The sequence below is a fragment of the Stomoxys calcitrans genome, chromosome 4 (genome assembly GCF_963082655.1).
Source record: "Stomoxys calcitrans chromosome 4, idStoCalc2.1, whole genome shotgun sequence".
NCBI classification, from domain to species: domain Eukaryota; kingdom Metazoa; phylum Arthropoda; class Insecta; order Diptera; family Muscidae; genus Stomoxys; species Stomoxys calcitrans.
The window spans coordinates 169,533,020-169,553,613 of NC_081555.1; the positions used below are offsets into that span (position 1 = coordinate 169,533,020).

A 20,594-nucleotide genomic window follows, 5' to 3' on the forward strand; every position below is an offset into this window, starting at 1 on the left:
CGGTCTATAACCAGATAGAGCTCCCATATAAATCGATCTCTCCATCATCATTGCACGATTCCTAGAAGCTTTAATTTTTGCTGGTTTGACAGACGTTTGGTATGTAGCATAAAATTATGCCCTTTAACTAAATTTATTTGGTATAAATTTTGAGCAGAGTCCATGGGGGTGAGTTCCCTAGACTCGGCCCGACCGAACTTAGCACGCTTTTACTTGTTTTGAATGAGTTAGATTTATTCCTTTTAAGTTTTGAAAACTTTCGCCAGCCAGGCAGATGGAAGGACATGGCTAAATCGACTTAGAATGTCTAGACGATCAATATTTAGATGTATTACAAACGGAATGATGAAATTAGTATGCCCCCATCCTATGATGGAGCTTATCAACCCACAGCTGTTATCAGATCTACCACACGATTTCATAAATCAACAACGTTTTTTTTTTTGTGTATGAAACGTTCGAAACTGTCCACAACCGTTTACATTCCGACAACATTTAGTGCACAGTATTTTTTTTATTTAAAATTTTTTTTTGTGCTGCCAAGAATCTTACTTCCGTTACATCCACATCAACAACACATGTTGACAATTGTTTCAACAACGCCTGTTCATAATAATGGCAACATTGGTGCATGATCTTGCAATCTCTGTTTTCTATCAGTGTATCATTGAGCTTAAACGTGAATCGGACAGCACTCATTGATATGTAAGAAGTTTGCCCCCTGTTCTTTAATGGCATGTTCGTGAGCAAATTTCCATTTTGGGTGAGTGAAAGTGAAATAGCACTTACGCTCACATCACAATACCTCTTTTGGGGAAAGATTTACACACTTAAGTACCGTATTTGAAGTTATGTGGCAAAAGAAATCTTCGATCATTAAGATTAACTCAAAAAAACACAACAAAAAAGAGTAAAAAATTAAAAAAAAAACACATTTTTTTTGTTTCCTCTTATTTTGCCCCACTGTTTGCAACACTACCGTCTGTGGGCCGACAGACGGGCGGATCCATTTGATGGACACGCACTGACACTAAAGCAATTGTGGCATTTATTTTTAGACGACATTTACACAGCAGTGTGCTATAACTTTGACTCTTCAAAACATAAAAACACAGTGGTGTATTGCATACACTTGAGAACATAAGTATACATACACCTAACCAAAAATACCCAAATTTAATCTATATCAAGAAATGTTTATACAAGGTGACATAATTTAAAATTTATCAGAAAAAAAATGTTTTTTACAAATTAATTTTATAAGCCAATTGTTTGTTTAACCCCTTCCCAAAAAACCAAAAACAAAGAAACATTCAAGATTTTTATCAAGTGATTGTGTTTCGCTGTATGTATTTCCAATTAAACATTTAACTTAAATTCAATAAAACACACAGAGACGTAATGAGTTATGGCCTTTTTGGTGTGTTTAACAAATGACAACAAACAACAACAACAACAACAGCAACAAGTTCAATGCCATTTTCAAGTTTTCAATTTCAAAAATTATTCTCTGTTTTCATTTGTTTTATATTTCGACGCGATTCAATGCTTTTTATCATCATCAGCATTTGGGCGCTGACTTGGGTTTTTAAAGTCAGTACAGCCCAGCACACACCACACATATGTTTTCCATTGAATTAAGTTTGCCGGAGTATGATGGTCTTATGGCCTGTGCATGTGGAGTATGAGTGGGGGTTTTTATTTTTGGCATAAACTTCTGAATCATCTTTCGAACTTAAGTCTTCAGCAGCAGCAGCGCAGCCATAATTATCAACACCAAACCTCAACAGCCAGCAGCGCGACTTGGATTTCAATGGAAATTCATTAAATTTCCTTTATTGCAGCTGTTGTTGAGTTTTTGCTCGCCTCCAGGAGTTAAAAGCGCTCCCTATTTTAAGGCGTCATTTATTTTGTCCTGAAACAGAGTTGCCAAAAGGCAAAAAAAAATATTTGTAGGAAATTGACAACAATGGAAAAAGATGCGATCCACAGAATCACACCACGTTCCATTTAAGCGGTCAGCTTGCCAAGGATATAGCAGAGGGGTGGGTTTACCCAAGCAGTAGCATGAACAGCACTTATCAACGATCCATAGCTGGACTGCTCCTCAGCCGCCTTATTTCCCTCCACCAGTAATATTGAGAGTCATAAGAAAATCCTTCCTGCAAAATTTCGACAAAATCGGATAACAAATGATCACTTTTTTGCAATATTTCTCAAAATCGGTCGAACATATATATAAGAGCTTTATCTAAATCTAAACCGATTTCGAGCAAACTCCTCAGATACTGTGGCAGTCGTCGGGGAAAGCGTTGTGCAATATTTTGGCAAGATTAATCAATAAATGTGCTTGCTGTGGCACTAGGAGTAAAAATCGGGCGATATATATATATATGAGAGCTATATCTAAATCTAAACCGATTTCCAAGAAATTCCCCAGTAATGTCGAGAGTCGTAAAAAAATCCTTCCTGCCAAATATCGAGAGAATCGGTTAACAAATGACCATTTTATTGCAATATTACTGAAAATCGGACAAATATATATATGGAAGCTATATCTTAATCTGAACCGATTTCGAGCATACTTTACAGACATTGTTGAGGTCGTCGAAGAAATCGTTGTACGAAGTTTTAGGAGGATTGATCAATAAATGTGCTTGCAGTGGCTCTAGGAGTGAAAATCGGGCCATTATATATATGAGAGCTATATCTAAATCTGAACCGATTTCCATGAAATTTACCAGTAATATCAACAGACATAAAAAAATCCTTCCTGCCGAATTTCGAGAAAATCGGTAAACAAAAGACCATTTTATTGCAATATCACTGCAAATCGGACGAACATATATATGGGAGCTATATCCAGATCTGAACCGATTTTTTCCAATTTCAATGGGTTTCCTCTCTAGGTCGAAAAATATGCCTGTACCAAATTTAAAGACGATCGGATGAAAACTGCGACCTGTACTTTGTACACAAATTAACATGGACAGACAGACGGACAGCCGGACATAGCTAAATCGAATCAGAAAGTGATTCTGAATCGATCGGTATACTCATCTTAATGGGTCTATCTCTCTTCCTTTTGAGTATCACTAACTTCACACTTCACTAACTCATAATACCCTGTACCACAGTAGTGCTGTATGGTATAATTAGTTCCAAGTAATGGGAGGTCGCCTCACCCCCAAATACCCCCAAATGGGCATATATAGGATTCAAATGAACGATATTTGGGAGTAGATTAAAAATGTGACATTCAAATTTCCGTTCAAGTCAAGGTGGCTCTTTTCCTCCTAAAAATACGTCGAATAGACTAATTGACCCATTATGGCAATATGGGACTCAAATGAAAGGTATTTGAGAGTAGCAAAACGAATTTGATATCCAATTTTGGGGGTACGTCCTAAATCACCCCTTAAACTGAATTTTATTTCCGACTATAGCAATATGGAGCTCAAATCAACGCTATTTGGGAGTAAAGAACGAATGTGATATCTATTTTCAGGGCAAAGTGCCGGTGGCCTCCTCAGCCCAAAAACACCCTACAAACGGTTTATACTTACCGACCATGACAATATGGGGTTCAGAGTAAAGGGATCTGGGAGTGGACAGGAATTTGATATCCATATTTGAGACAAAATGTCTGCCCTAAAAAGCACTTCAAAAATACCAGATCTCGGAGATTGGTAGTGCGATAAGTTCGAAATTTTTGCACTCTAACAATCAACAAAGAAAACAGGGTTTCTATTGTTTGGAACAGGTGCCGCGGGGACCGCCCAAAACCCGCCAAATGGATATATAGACCAATCACTACAATATAGAGCCATGTGTTTGGAGAGCCAAAACCCCGTAAGTCCTTCCCGGGTCCAATTTTTGGGACATGTTTTTGAATATTCATTTGATACCCATATTGTCTAGGGTGGACCACTTCCCTCAAAGTGGGGGTGGTTTTGGCCCCTAGGGGGGTCCAGGGGCCTTTGCCCCCAAAAAGGACTTCAGATTTGTGTTTCTGGGGTCAACCCACATCTACATACGAAATTTCAGCGAAATCGGAGGTGCCCCCTATAGAGTGCATTTTTGCCCTGAAAGCTTCATCACCGTTTAAATTGCCTCGTATATCGCGGTAGTCTAACCGGCTAGCCACTCCTGCATCGAAATCGTTTCAGGACTACGAAAACCTGTTTACAAAAGACTCACCATCCATCCAGAAGCCTATAAGACTCCCCAATTACCAGGAATTTGAAGATGAAAGACGAAATACCTCCAGCACAGAGTCCTTTCTTCGGGAAAACAAAGACTGACCCGTCAACGGGAGCGTACTGCCTTAGTGCATATACCCTGCAGTCACGTTTCATCCCTGGCACTTAACAGAACGGAAGTTTGCCCCACGTTCAAGTAACGCTAAATACCGGACTTCCTCAAGGGGGATCATCGATGCCGCACACCCAACATAAGATAAGGAGCATAGAATCGAGCATGGAATTCAGCTCCTAAGCGCAGCAGAAAGATGCGGCGACTTCAAGGCCTGATATTATTTCTGATTTTGCATACGCGAGGCCAGGTCTCCCAATTCCATGTATCAAAATCTTTCTAACATTGAGTGGCATTGACAGGTTAGAACAGGCCTTTCACGGTAAATACATGGCCTTAAGATGGCGTCTTATATTTATACCCTACACTGTGGTACAGGGTATTATAACATAATGAATTAGTTTGTAACACCCAGAAGGAAGAGAGATAGACCCATTGATAAGTATATCGACCGACTCAGAATCACTTTCGGATTTGATTTGGCTATGTCCGTCTGTCTGTCCGTCCGTCTGTCTGTCCGTCTGTCTGTCCGTCTGTCCATGTTAATTTGTGTACAAAGTACAGGTCGCAGTTTTCATCCGATCGTCTTGAAATTTGGTATGGACATGTTTTTCGGCCTAGAGACAAAGACTATTGAAATTGGAAAAAATCGGTTCAGATTTGGATATAGCTCTCATATATATGTTCGTCCGATTTGCAGTAATACTGCAATAAAATGGTCTTTTGTTAACCGATTCTCTCGAAATTTGGAAGGAAGGATTTTCTTATGACCGCCGACATTACCGAAATCGGTTCAAATTTGGATATAGCTCCCATGTATATATTCGTCCGATTTGCAGTAATAATGCAATAAAATGGTCATTTGTTAACCGATTCTCTTGAAAATGTTAGGAAGGATTTTCTCCTGACTCTCGACATTACTGGTGAATTTCATGGAAATCGGTTCAGATTTAGATATAGCTCTCATATATGTATATATCGCCTATTTTTACTCCTAGAGCCACTGCAAGCGCAGTGGAACCTGAAAAACTTGCCGAATTCATCAATTCCCAAATTAAATTTGTCTTTTTAAAAGAGTTGAGTTTTAAGCTCAATAATAAAGAACCTCCTTTTTATAGCCGAGTTCGAACGTCGTGCTCCCCTTTGGGGAAAAGTTTTTACATGGCATAGTACCTCACAAATGTCGCCAGCATTAGGAGAGGACAACCACAGTAGAAAAAATTTTGTCTGATGTTCTCGCCAGCATTCGAACCCAGGTGTTATGCGTCCAATGCGTTAGCTGGGCAAGTTAACCTCTGCGGTACGGTGCGGTGGGTTCGAATCCTGGCGAGAACATCAGACAAAATTTTTTCTGCTGTGGTTATCCTCTCCTAATGCTGGCGACATTTGTGAGGTACTATACCATATAAAAACTGCTCCCCGCAGCGCAGAGGTTAGCATGCCCCGCTATGACTCTGAACGCCTGGGTTCGAATCCTGGCGAGAACATCAGACAACATTTTTTCTGCTGTGATTATCCTCTCCTATTGCTGGCGACATTTGTGAGGCACTATGTCATGTAAAAACTTCTCCCTGAAGAGGCGTCGCACTGCGGCACGCCGTTTTGGACTCGACTATAAAAAGGACGGCTAAAACTTGAATCAGACATCATCCATTGATATTGGAGAAGTTTGACCCCGGTTCCTTAATGGAATGTTCGATGGGCAAATTTGCACTAGCCTTTAAAATATCAAAACGGCAACTCCTGTGTTTTGAACTACCAAAAATTATGAACACAAAGCACCAGCCAACAAACACACGCAAATGTTTAAATATCCTTCCTTATCTTTTGCTAAAGTTCCTTTCGCAAAGTCCACGTATATGAAGTTAATAATTTTTACACACCTTTCTTCCACTTCACTTTCATGTTAAGTTTCCATTTCTTACCTCTTATCCCTTTTTAAGGACAAGTGTCATGGCTGTCAGGTCATGTCAGCTTTTAAAGTAGTATTAAATTTCTTAATTGTAATATGCTAAGCAGACTTACCTCCTACCCAGCAGTCATTTACTGTGAACATTTCTTTCTTTGTTCTCAGCAGGGAGTGTTAATTTGAAAATAAATTTTGCAAAGTTTTTTTTTTCTTTTTGCCAATGCCAAGTGAAAATGCTTATGTTCATTATTTTCTCCGTTTAAAGGACTAACGAGATTAGTATGATAATGGGGCACAGTATTAGTCCTGCTGACGTCAATAGTTATTAGGTAGGCTGAATTGTTTTGAGAAATTGTTTGATGTCATGAACTGCAGATTGTGGACAAAACAGTACAAAATATTCTTAAAAAACGTTGAGACATTTTTTTACTGTCATCGTAGCAATACCCGGTTGAAGAGCAACAAGACAGCAACTGCCGATAGGTTACTTGATGAACTATTTCGAACTCGAACTCAAGTGTCGTTTCAGGTATCCGATCTGAAGCCTCTTCCATTCCATCCCGGTTTCCCATCGTAGATTCGATTTTACCGCGAAGGTGTCACCTGCTCCTGTCCTATATCCACTGTCTCATTAGCCCACCTTTGTCTTCCTCGTGAACAGGTCGATTTCCTTCTTCAGTCAGCATCCGTAATAAAGAGTGATTTTTTAACTATTGTATTATCTTTTTGGCAGCACTGGTTTAAACAACTCCCGAACGTTTCGTGTTTTTTCTCACTGTCAAACATCTTCAGTTTGGTCTATAATTTACCATGATTCGCCTTACAAACGATAAACGAAAAAAATTTATTACCAAAATGCGTGCTACTTCCATTGAGCGACGAAGCTCTTTTTTGGCTCAATAGTTACGTTAATAAGCCGAAGATCAGGCAAAAGCATTGCAAGAGCTACCAATGCATCCAGAAAAAGTCACAGTTTGGTACGGTTCATATGCTGGTGGCATCATTGGACCGTACTTCTTCAAAGTTGGGCATATACATTTTCAAGTCGAGAGGTGCGGACTTGGCTTTTAATTTAGATGCATGTTTTTTCTGAGAATTTTATGTAAAATTTTGCAAATTTTTGCCCATGAACATTCCATTGAGGAACAGGGGCAAACTTCTCACATATCAATGAGGGTAGTGCGATTCAAGTTTAAGCTCAATGATAAGGGACCTCCTTTTTATAGCCGAGTTCAAACGGCTTGCCACAATGCGACACCTCTTTGGAGAGAAGTTTTACATGGCATAGTACCTCACAAATGTTGCCAGCAATAGGAGGGGAAAACCACAGCTGAAAATTTTTTCTGGTGGTCTCGCCAGGATTCGAACTCAGGCGTTCAGCGTCATAGACGGACATGGTAAACTCTGCGCTACGGTGGCCTCCAGATTTTTGCTATACAATTCCGAAAAAACCAGCCCGCCCTAATATATATTCTTGATTGTGTTGGCATTCTGAGTCGATCTGCCATGTCCGTCCTTCCCTGAGTCCGTCTGTCAAAATCACGATAGCGATCGAACAAATAAAAATATCCGCTTGAAATTTTTGCACAAATACTCCTTATCGATGTAGGTCATTGCAAATGGGCCTTACCGGCTCAGATTTGGATAAAGGCCCCATATAAAAACGATCCCCAGTTTTGACTTCTTGAGCCCTTAAAGACCTCAGATTTCATTTGATTTGGCTAAAATTTGGCACAAGGACTTTTTGAGACCTAAATTTGAGCTCCTAGAGGCCTAAATTTTCACCTGATTTGGATGAAATTTTACTTCTGCTATGACTTCCAGCGTCCGTGCCTAGTATGATCCGCATAGGTTTATGTACTGATACGAGGGTTGCCTTTTATATTTCGGGATTGGAAAACTCTTGTGCTGTAATCTGCCAACTGACAGCTCTATCGTAAAGCTTGACATTTTTGAGGTTATGCGTACTCAGAACGTTTTAACATACGAGCGCTATTTGTGTTGTTTACAGTAACTTAAAAGATTCATCTCGCCCAAAAAATGGAAACAAATCGACAAAATTTAAGTGCGATTATTTTTTACAACTTTCGACGTGGATTAACTCAAGAACAGTTCAGCGACGAACTTAATTCAATTTTTAACGATTGAACTTCCTCAAGGACCAGTGTTTATCGATGGTATGGTGAATTCAACCGAGGTCGAATTCAAGACGAATTTCCTGAAGGTCGTCCAAAATCAGTTGTTCTTCAAAAAACCATTAATGCTGTGCGCCAACTGTTTTTGCAGGATCGTCAGGTGACCTATCGTAAGAAATACGAAACAACTGCATTTTTGAGCACTCTAAACAGGGATTTGATGAGTCATCCGCCGAATAGTCCTGACTTGGCACCGAATGAAATCTTTTTATTTCCGTTGTTCCGTTGTTTTTGGAGATCCCTCAATCAGGGTGGCAAAAGTGCTTTGACAAATTGGCTCAAACCCATCCAAGGGAATATTTTGAAAAACAGTACAGCTAAACCCAACCCAATATTTTTGATGATTAATATTTGTTTTTGTGTTCTCTAATCTCGAAATATTAAAGGCAACCTTCGTATAGACAGTTTAAATACCGATTCCCCAATTAAACTGCTTGAGCAGCAGCCACAACCAATTCCCGATTTGATTATTGAATTTTCATATTTTTTATTACTTAGAGCATTTACATTAACATAGAAATTTTTTAAAATTTTTTTAAATTAATTTTTTTTTTTGAAAAAAAATTTAATTTTTTGAAGAAAATTTTAATGAATTTGACATAAACTCGCTGCTATAACCACCACCATAGGACAGGGGGTATATTCATTTAGTCATTTCGTTTGCAACACATCGAAATATCCATTTCCGAACCTACAAAGTACACATATTTCGGATCGTCGTAAAATTCTAAGAGGTTTTTACGATGTCCGTGTGTCTGTCCGTCCGTCGTAGTAATCACTCTACAGTCTTTAAAAATTGAGATAATGAGTTGAAATTTTGCACAGACTCGTATTTCTTCTATACGCAGGTCAAGTTCTTCAATGGGCCACATCGGACTATATTTGGATATAGCTGTCATATAGACCGATATGCCGATTTAGGGTCCTAAGCCTATAACAGGCGCATTTATTACCCGATTTCGCTGAATTTGGGCATAGTGGTTTTTATTAGGCCTGCCGATATCCGAACCAAAAATGATTCAGATCGTAACATGGATAAAGCTGTCATATAGACAGATCTGCCGATTTTGGAGTTTTAGGCCTATAACGGGCGTATTTTTTGTGGTACCAATGCTCCCAATATCTGTCCCGATTATGATCCAGATCGGGCTATATTTAGATATAGCTGCCATAGAGACCGATCTTCAGCGTTAGGGTCTAATAACCATAAAAGGCGCATTTATTCTCTGATTTTGAAACAGTGAGTAGCACTAGGGGCCTCGACATCCGACCCGAAGAAGGTGTATATCGGACCATATTTACATATAGCTGCCATATAAACCGATATGCCGATTTAGGGTTTTAAGCCTATAACAGGCACATTTATTTCCCGATTTGTAAAAATTCAGAACACTGAGTTTTATTAGACCCGTCGATATACGAACCAAAAATGGTCCAGATCGGAGCATATTTGTTTATTTCCAGAAACCTAACTCTTAAGAATTTTTAGAAAATTTTGTCGACTTCCGATAATCCAATTTCGAAGGAGTAAAGCTAGCCACTTGAAATTTTCCACAAATACTTCTAATAGGTGTAGGTCGGTTGGGATGGTAAATGGATCCATATCGGTCCATGTTTTGATATGGCTGCCATATAAACCGATCTTGGATCTTGACTTCTTGGGCCTCTAGAGGGCGCAATTCCTATCCGATTTGGCTGAAATTTTGCATGAGGTGTATCGTTATGACTTTCAACAACTGTGCTAAGTATGTTTGAAATCGGTTCATAACCTGATATAGCTGTCATATAAACCGATCTGGGGTCTTGACTTCTTGGGCCTCTAGAGGGCGCAATTCCTATTCGATTTGGCTGATTTGGCTGCAAGAGGCGTTTTGTTATTACTTCCAATAACTGTGCTAAATATAATTCAAATCGGTTCATAACCTAGACCGATCTGGGGTCTTGACTTCTTGATCCTCTGGAGGGCGCAATTCTAATCCAATTTGATTGAAATTTTGCACGTGGTATTTTGGTATCACTTCCAACAACTACGCTAAGTATGGTCCAAATCGGTCCATGTTTTGATAAAGCTGCCATATAAACCGATCTTGAGTCTTGAATTCTTGAGCCTCTAGAGGGCGCAATTCTAATCCGATTTGATTGAAATTTTGCACGTGGTATTTTGGTATCACTTCCAACAACTGTGCTAAATATGATTCAAATCGGTCCATGTTTTGATAAAGCTGCCATATAAACCGATCTTGGGTCTTGACTTCTTGAGCCTCTAGAGGGCGCAATTCTAATCCGATTTGGCTGAAATTTTGTACGTGGTGTTATGGTTTCACTTCCAACAACTGTGCTAAATATGATTCAAATCGGTTCACAACCTGACATAGCTGTCATATAAACCGATCTGGGGTCTTGACTTCTTGAGCCTCTAGAGGGCGCAATTCCCATCCGATTTGGCTGAAATTTTACATGTGGTGTTTGTTTATGACGTCCAAAAACTGTGCCAAATATGGTTCAAATAGGCCCTTAACCTGATATATTTGCCATATAAACCGATCTGGGATCTTGACTTTTTGGGCTTCAAGAGGGCGCAATTCTCATCCGATTTGGCAGAAAATTTGTACAGCAGCTTCTTCCATGGCCTTCAATATACGTGTCAAATATGGTCTGAATCGGTCTGCAGCCTGATACAGCTCCCCTATAAACCGAACTCCCTATTTTACTTCTTGAGCCCCTACAAGGCGCAATTCTTAGCCGAATGGACTAAAATATAAAACAATGACTTCTACAATGTTCAGCATTAATTTATGGGCCGAATCAGACTATAACTTGATATAGCTCCAATATCATAACAGTTCTTATTCATTATTCTTTGTTTGCCTAAAAAGAGATACCGCGCATAGAACTCGACATATGCGATCCATGGTGGAGGGTATATAAGATTTGGCCCAGGCGAACTTAGCACGTTTTTACTTGTTTTTAATTTGTTTCATTCGTCCACTTTACGCCAACCCAAATTTCACTAGGATAGCTTTTTCCTAAATCGAGCTAGAATTTTTGCGAAGACAGCTTTTTTCTTGGGTATTATTCTACCCATTCGGCGTTAATGGGTTAATAAAGAAAATTTTTTTTCTCAGAATTCATGGAGGTGGGTAACCAAGATTCGACCTGGCATGTTTTTACTTGTTATAATTAAATTTCTATTGATTTCAATGAATGTATTGGGTTGCCCAAAAAGTAATTGCGGATTTTTCATATAGTCGGCGTTGAAAAATTTTTCAACGGCTTGTGACTCTGTAATTGCATTCTTTCTTCTGTCAGTTATCAGCTGTTATTTTTAGCTTGCTTTAGAAAACAAGTGTAACAAAAGGATATTTGATTTAAGTTCATTCTAAGTTTTATTAAAAATGCATTTACTTTCTTTTAAAAAATCCGCAAATACTTTTTGGACAACCCAATAATATTCCTTCACCAAAAGACAGCATTGATTAAAGTTACTTAATTGGTAATTTCCTTTAATATGTACATCTATTGTGAATGGACATCTATTGTGAATTAATTAAAACTGTGTTGGCGAAAACTTGCATGCAATCAATTTGCCAAATAATATTATTATGAAGAAAATTTCTTTAGGAATTCATGTTTTCGAATTCGTGGTTCAAATGCATTCAATAAAGCTAACGAAAGTGCTAGGCACTATAAATTGCTCAAAACAAAGTTATAAAACGGAGAGAAACATGAACATTTCCAACGCCATGAAATTGAAAACGAAAGTCTATGGATGGAAAAAAATCAAAAAAAAAATTATTAACAAATCTAAAATAAAACAAAATAAAAATCCCATAAAATGCCATAAATTCCAAAGTAAGAAAAAAATAAAAAAAAGTATATAAGAAATATAAAAAATAAAAATAAAATCATACAACAAAAATTTATGAAATATTTGCTGTGAACACAGAAATCCCGCCTTTATTTGGATATATAATTACCGAGTAGGGACCCAGACAAAAACACTCCAATAAGGTGTTGCACATTTTGTTGCCTTTTTCGTTTTCGTTTTCTTTTTTGTTTTCATTTTTCTCCACTTCCCAAGTGTTATGGAAGTAAATTTCATAATTTTTTTGTGTTGTCGGCCTCCTGCATGAATCACCAACATTAAAGGAAACATTTTTTATGCGCGTTTTGTTGCAATAAACAAAACAAATTCCAAAAAAAAAACAAACATTGAAACCCTTATAAGGCAATTTGACTAAACAGAAAAATTTATTAGATATTTTCATACGAATTTCCATTGTTCCTAACCAAAAATGGTGGTTTTTTTGTAGATTTTCTACAACTCAATTTTTTTCTATAAAAAAAAATGTTATGGCAGCAAAAATTATTTTTGTGGCCATAAAAATGGGTGAGTGTGTACACCATAAAATGGGATTAAACGAAAATTATACGTAGAATTGATTAGCCAAAGCCTAGCCGGGCTAAACCATGCAGTTGCAGTGCAATATTGCACTGCAACTCATGCCAGCACTGCCTTTCCTTTCCTGGCCTCCTCTGGCCTCTCAATTGCTGACGCCATTCGGGGCCATTGGAGCTACCGTGCTGGCCTAAAGTTTTCAAGTTTATCACGTACGGTCAACTCATCAAAATTTCATTGACGTTTTAGTGTGTTCCCCACTCTAGAGTCTAGAGAGTTGATTTGTGGGATGGACAATGTGGATACATGGATAATATATGGTGTATTACGGTGGAGGCCAATTGACGCTGATATATTTCAGGAAACATAAACTTTAGCGGTTTTTTTGTTTCCATTTTTTTTTTATTTAATTTTGTTAAACTATAATTGTGGCCTTTTTTATAATCGGAAATTTATTTTTTTTTTTTTTTTTTTGGACTTTATGAGCAGCCAACAAAAGGAAGTAACTGCTTATGCGATGCGTCCATAACCTCCCGCCTGTTTTGCCAAAGCAGCCATAGTGAGGGTTGCACATCGTCACTAATTTGATTAAAATTTAAATTGAATTTATTTCCTATTTTTCTCTTTTTCTGTAATTATTCATATTTGTTTTATTTCTTTCTTTACGTTCCATTTTAGATGCCAATGGCCACCTCTTTGGATAAGGATGCCATACGTGAAGCATATGAAGATGTGCGTTCAGATCTCACAGACACAGAATGGTAAGAATCTCCAATTAAACTAAGCATGGAAATTATAATGAAAATAAAAAAAATATTATGAAACAAGTAAAAAAAGGATGGTGGTGGATACCCACCACCTCCGGTATATAAGTAAATCACCTTTCATCAGAATCCTATGAAAAATCCCATGACAGGGATGTCGAAAAGCCTAATATAAGTCACGGTGACAAATTTCAGTGAAATCGGATTGTAAATGCGCCTTTTATGGGGCCAAGACTTTAAATCGAGAGATCGTTCTACATGGCATGGACAAATTTGGGCCAAGTTGTAGAAAAATGTCGAAGAGCCTAACACAACTCACTGTCTCAAATTTCGGCAAAATCGGATAATAAATGTGGCCTTTATGGGCCAAAGACCCTAAATCGGAGGATCGATCTATATGACAGCTATATGCAAATCTGGACCGATCTAAGCCATATTGACGAAGGATGACGAAGGGCCTAACACAACTCACTGTCCCAAATTTCGGCAAAATCTGATAATAAATGTGGCTTTTATGGGCCTAAGACCCTAAATCGGAGGATTGGTCTATATGACAGCTATATCCAAATCGGGACCGATCTAAGCCAAATTAACGAAAGATTTCGAAGGGCCTAAGAAAACTCACTGCCCCAAATTTCAGCAAATTCGGGTAATAAATGTGGCTTTTATGGGCCTAAGAACCACAATCGGCGGTTCGGTCTATATGGGAGCTATATCCAAATCTAGACCGATCTGGGCCAAATTGATGAAGGATGTCGAAGGGCCTAAGACAACTTACTGTCCCAAATTTAAGCAAAATCGGATAATAAATGTGGCTTTTATGGGCCTAAAACCCTAAATCGGAGGATCGATCTATATGGCAGCTATATGCAAATCTGGACCGATCTAAGCCAAATTAACGAAGGATGACGAAGGGCCTAACACAACTGACTGTCCCAAATTTCGGCAAAATCGGATAATAAATGTGGCTTTTATGGGCCTAAGACCCTAAATCGGAGGATCGGTCTATATGGCAGCTATATCCAAATCGGGACCGATCTAAGCCAAATTAACGAAAGATTTCGAAGGGCCTAAGAAAACTCACTGTCTCAAATTTCAGCAAATTCGGGTAATAAATGTGGCTTTAATGGGCCTAAGAACCACAATCGGCGGTTCGGTCTATATGGGAGCTATATCCAAATCTGGACCGATCTAAGCCAAATTGACGAAGGATGACGAAGGGCCTAACACAACTCATTGTCCCAAATTTAAACAAAATCCGATAATAAATATGGCTTTTATGGGCCTAAAACCCTAAATCGGAGGATCGATCTATATGGCAGCTATATGCAAATCTGGACCGATCTAAGCCAAATTAACGAAGGATGACGAAGGGCCTAACACAACTCACTGTCCCAAATTTCGGCAAAATCGGATAATAAATGTGGCTTTTATGGGTCTAAGACCCTAAATCGGAGGATCGGTCTATATGGCAGCTACACTAAAATCTAGACCGATCTAGGCCAAAATCCTGAAGGATATCGAAGGGCCTAACACAATTCACTGTCCTAAATTTCAGCAAAATCGGACAATAAATGTGGCTTTTATGGGCCTAAGACCCTAAATCGGCTGATCGGTCTATATGGGGGCTATATCAAGATCTAGTCCGATATAGTCCATCTTCGAACTTAACCTGCTTATGGACAAAAAAAGAATCTGTGCAAAGTTTCAGCTCAATATCTCTATCTTTAAAGACTGTAGCGTGATTTCAACAGACAGACGGACGGACATGTCTAGATCGTCTTAGATTTTTGCGCTGATCAAGAATATATATACTTTATAGGGTCAGAAATGGATATTCCGATGTGTTGCAAACGGAATGACAAAATGAATATACCCCCATTCTTCGGAGGTGGGTATAACTAGTAAGGGACGACAAATGTCAGGCGGTTTGATATATACTTGCTCTATAGGTGTACACTTATAGACAAATGTTTGCTGTTATTAGCAGACACTATCTGCTGACTGTTAGTAGTTTATTTTGCTACAACTACAGTTGTAGTTTAGCTGTTATAGCAAAATGTTTGCAATTTCAAACCAGCAAGTTGACTGCTAAAACGTCTATTGTTTTTTGAAAATGTCTGCTGCTCAATAAAATAACAAGTAAGAGCGTACTAAGTTCGGCCAGGCCGAATCTTTTATACCCTCCACCATGGATAGCATTTATAGAGTTCTTTGCGCGGTAATAAACAAAGAATAATGAACTGTTATGCTATTGGAGCTATATCAAGTCCGATTCGGACCATAAATGAATTGAACGCTTAACATTGTAGAAGTCATTGTGTAATATTTCAGTCCATTCGGATAAGAATTGCGCTTTGTGGGGGCTCAAGAAGCAAAATCGGGAAATCGATTTATATGGGAGCTGTATCAAGCTATAGATAGATTCAGACCATATTGGACACGTATGTTGAAGGTCATAGGAGAAGCCTTTGTACAACTTCTCTGCCAAATCGGATGAGAATTGCGCCCTCTAGAGGCCAAGAAGTCAAGACCCCAGATCGGTTTATATGACAGCTATACCAGGTTATGCAACGATTTGCACGACATTCAAACACCACATGCAAAATTTCAGCCAACCCGGATGAGAATTGCGCCCTCTAGCGGCTCAAGACCTCAAGATCCAAGATCGGTTTATATGACAGCTATACCAGATTTTGAACCGATTTGAATCATACTTAGTATAGTTGTTGGAAGTGATACCAAAACACCACGTGCAAAATTTCAGTCAAATCAGATGAGAATTGCGCCCTCTAGAGGCTCCAGGAGTCAAGACCCAAGATCGGTTTATATGGCAGCTATATCAAAACATGGACCGATTTGGTCCATTTACAATTCGAACCTACCTTTACTAATAGGAAGTATTTGAGGAAAATTTCAAGCGCCTAGCTTTATTCCTTCGATGGTTGGCGTGCCTTCGACAAGCAGACAGGCGGACAGACAGTCGGAAAAATAGAAGGACTTGGCCCCATAAAAGAAGCATTCATTATCGGATTTCGCTGAAATTTGGGACAGTGGGTTGTGTTAGGCCCCTCGATATCCTTCTTGAAGACGGCCAAGATTGGTCCAGATTTGGATATAGCTGCCATATAGACCGATCTCTCGATTTAAGGTCTTGGCCCCATAAAAGAAGCATTCATTATCGGATTTCGTTTAATTTGGGACAGTGAGTTGTGTTAAGCCTTTCGGAATCTTTTTTTCAATTTGGCCCAGATCGGTCCAGATTTGGATATAGCTGCCATTGATTTAAGATCTTGGGCCCATAAAAATTAAGCGTTTTTTGTCTGGTTTTGCTGAAATTTAGGGCAGTGAGTTGTGTTAGGCCCCTCGATATCCTTCTTGAAGACGGTCAACATCGGTTCAGACTTGAATATAGCTTCCATGTAGACCGATCTCTCGGCTTAAGGTTTTGGTCCTATAAAAGAAGCATTGATTATCCGATTTGAGACAGTGAGTTGTGTAAAGCCTTTTGGAATCAGTTTCTAATTTGGCCCAGATCGGTCCAGATTTGGATATATCAGCCATATAGTCCGATCTCTCGATTTAACATCTTGGGCCCATAAAAACGAAATAAAAAAGAAGCATTTTTTGTCTGATTTCGCTGAAATTTAGGACAGTGAGTTGTGTTAGGCCCCTTGATATCCTTCTTGAAGACCTTAAATCGAGAAATCGGACTATATGGCAGCTTTATCCACATCTGTCCGATATAGTTCAGATCGGTTTATATTTGGATACGGCTGCCAAAAGAACAATATTGAACCAAAATCGAACAGTGAATTGTATTTTTTAAAACTCTTTAATGTCCGTGCCGAATTTGGTCCAAATCGGACCATATTTGGATATAGCTGCTATGGGTGCATATGCTTTTTTTCTCCGGATTATGCCAAAGGTTATCCATACTTCGGCCGGCCGAACTTAATGCCTTTTTACTTGTTTAACTTCTTTTATTAAAATTTTCCATTTGATGCTTTTGTCTTGCAGGGCCGTTTTCAAATTCGATGGTCCCCAAATAATCTGCTCCATTCGTGGCCAATGCTTTGAAGAGTTCCGCCAGCAATTCGGTGATAATGAGCGTGCTTTCGGCTACATCCGCATACAGATGGGCGATGAAATGTCCAAGAGAAAAAAATTCATTTTCCTCACTTGGATTGGTCAAGATGTGGGTGTCATACAAAGAGCTAAAATGTCAACGGACAAGGCCATCATCAAAGATGTCTTAAATGTAAGCAAACCCATTCAGGCAGAAACAGTCAAGTCTAACCGCATAAACAAATAAATCAATTCTTTGTTGTTAATAATCCATTATTGAATGTCTTTCTTTCCTTTTCCGGCGTGCGCGCGCGTGTGTGTGTGTGTGTGCAGAATTTCGCTGTGGAGTTGCAGGCGGGCGTTGACAATGAATTGGACATTGAACTCTTCCGTGATGCTTTAAATCGTGCTGGTGGTGCTAATTACGGAACTGGTGTCCGTAATTTTTAAGGAACAACCAAAACCCACAAAACCAACAAAAAACAAACCCCAGCAACTGAAACAAAAAACTCTCATGCAACATGAAGAACGATCGTTGCCATCCCACACAATCGATGTAAGGCCGCCAGGATGACCACCTCATCCTCCAGCTACACCTCCTACTCCTCTATGTCGATTGTTTGCAAAGTGCACTTGTACTTTTTTTCTCTCCTCCTCCTCCTTCTCTTCGATTTGAATGCAAGCAGAAGAAGATTTAAGACGTTTTTATTATTTTTTTTTTTATATAAGAGCAAACAAAATGTTGCAATAAAAGTCCTGATTAGCTTCTAAGTGTATTTAAGGCATTACATTTTTAACTCTGACATGATTAGACGATAATGATGGCGATGATGATGATGATCATTATGCAACTTTAATTTTATCTCCCTTTTTTGTCTTTAATATTGATCGCAATTTTGTTTTTCTTAATCATCATCGCAATCGTTCTTCTTTCATACTTGTATCACACCTTTTACTTTTGAATGATTTCTTTAAACCTTTTCGTCTTCATATTTTAACTAAAACCAAGTTCTCTTTCAAAAATTTATTTTTAATATAAAAAGAAATAAAATTAAATAAATTTAAAAACTTATAATAAAAGTCAAATAAATTTAACAAAAAATCCAACAAATATTGTTTTTTTTTTATTTGTGTACAAAAATGTTAAGTAAATAAATCTTTAAACCCCATATGGCGTTACATGCGAATACAAAACCCCTCTTTATTGTGTAGTTAGCTGTCAAACTTTATTAGCTTTCAAACCCTTGTTTACAACTCCCTTTAGAAGGAAGTGGTGCCACATCTGCTCTAGGTTCGCTACAGCCGCTTAAAAATGCAATGGCATACAGAACTTGCTCCCCGACATCGATATTGAGTTTAGGTTAGGTTACGTTGAAAAGAGGGTGCAGATATAAATCCGCCCCATGCCACCATGGACATACACGTTAACCAGTAATCCGCTTGTTGAGCGCTCTTAAAACTAATAAAGTAACCTCTAAAAGAAAATTTTAAGTGAGGAAATTCCGTGCTACTTACAAAATCCTTAATTGCTTTCAATACCACTCCCCTAAGTGGGTTCATGTCTGATATTGTGTCTCCACGAAAGTACCGGTATCTATTGTACGCGAAAGCCGGGCAATGACAAAGGAAATGCTCCAACGTCTCATCATCTTCCCCGCATGCCCTACACATGCTAACACTTGCCGCTCCGATTTTACTTAAGTGAGCTCGTAGTCCTATGTGTCCCGTTATGATACCAATAGCTATTCTGACCTTCTTCTTGCTTTCTTTCAGTAACAGCCTCGTCTTTTCACGATCGGCATCCACCCATAGGATTTTCCGTTTCGCTGTTTCACAATGTTGCATGCGCATTCTTCGCCCACTCCCTTAACTCGGTCTGCGTCGACCCGAAAGGCTTCGGGCTTACCAAGTTTATTGACGGCAGTCCTCTGGCCTTCACCGCCAAATCGGTGTCCCGTTATGATACCAATAGCTATACTGACCTCCTTCTTGCTTTCTTTCAGTAACAGCCTCGTCTTCTCACGATCCGGATCCCCCCATAGGATTTTCGCCGTCCTACCGACCGTTTCGCTATTCCACAATGTTGCATGCGCATTTGTCGCCCACTCTCTTAACTCGGTCTGCGACGACCCGAAAGGCTTCGGGTTAACCAAGTTTATTGACGGCAGTCCTGTGGCCTTCACCGCCAAATCGGTGTCCCGTTATGTGTCCCGTTATGATACCAATAGCTATACTGACCTCCTTCTTGCTTTCTTTCAGTAACAGCCACGACTTTTCACGATCCAGATCCCCCCCATAGGATTTTCGCCATCCTACCGACCGTTTCGCTGTTCCACAATGTTGCATGCGCATTCATAGCCCACTCCCTTAACTCGGTCTGCGTCGACCCGAAAGGCTTCGGGTTAAGCCAGTTTATTGACGGCACTCCTCTGGCCTTCACCGCCAAATCGGTGTCCCGTTATGATACCAATAGCTATACTGCCCTCCTTCTTGCTTTCTTTCAGTAACAGCCTCGTCTTCTCACGATTCGGATCCCCCCCATTGGATTTTCGCCGTCCTACCGACCGTTTCGCTGTTCCACAATGTTGCATGCGCATTCATGGCCCAATTATAGACGGCACTCCTCTGGCCTTCACCGCCAAATCGTCTGCCCTTTTATTTCCCCTTACTCTGTTATGGCCCGGCACCCAAACGATGCGGATTTTGCCATCCTCAGAGAAGGCGTTAATCTCCTGCTGACACTGCAAGACTGTTCGTGACCTTACCGTCCTGGTTGTTATTGCCCTTATGGCAATTTTACATCGGTAAAGAGGTTCACACTCGACGTCCTAGCGTTAGCACCACACCACTTCAGGATCGTCGGATCTCCGCCTGCAGGACAGTCTAAAACAAATCTCAGTCCCCGAGGTTCTCAATGTAAACCCTCAGGCCCACTCTGTCCTCTA

General features: G+C 39.4%; 1 protein-coding gene across 1 annotated transcript in view; it reads left to right on the top strand.

Annotated features, from left to right (window-relative positions):
* LOC106081192 (coactosin-like protein) overlaps window positions 1-18,491 on the top strand; it is a 71,694-nt gene extending 53,203 nt beyond the window's left edge. Inside the window, exons 2-4 of the mRNA XM_059367451.1 lie at window positions 13,496-13,578; window positions 17,602-17,842; window positions 17,983-18,491. Coding sequence (XP_059223434.1) covers window positions 13,496-13,578; window positions 17,602-17,842; window positions 17,983-18,099 — 441 coding nt within the window. The 3' untranslated portion in view covers window positions 18,100-18,491. The remainder of the gene's footprint in view (window positions 1-13,495; window positions 13,579-17,601; window positions 17,843-17,982) is intronic.
* The last annotated feature ends 2,103 nt before the right edge of the window (window positions 18,492-20,594 follow it).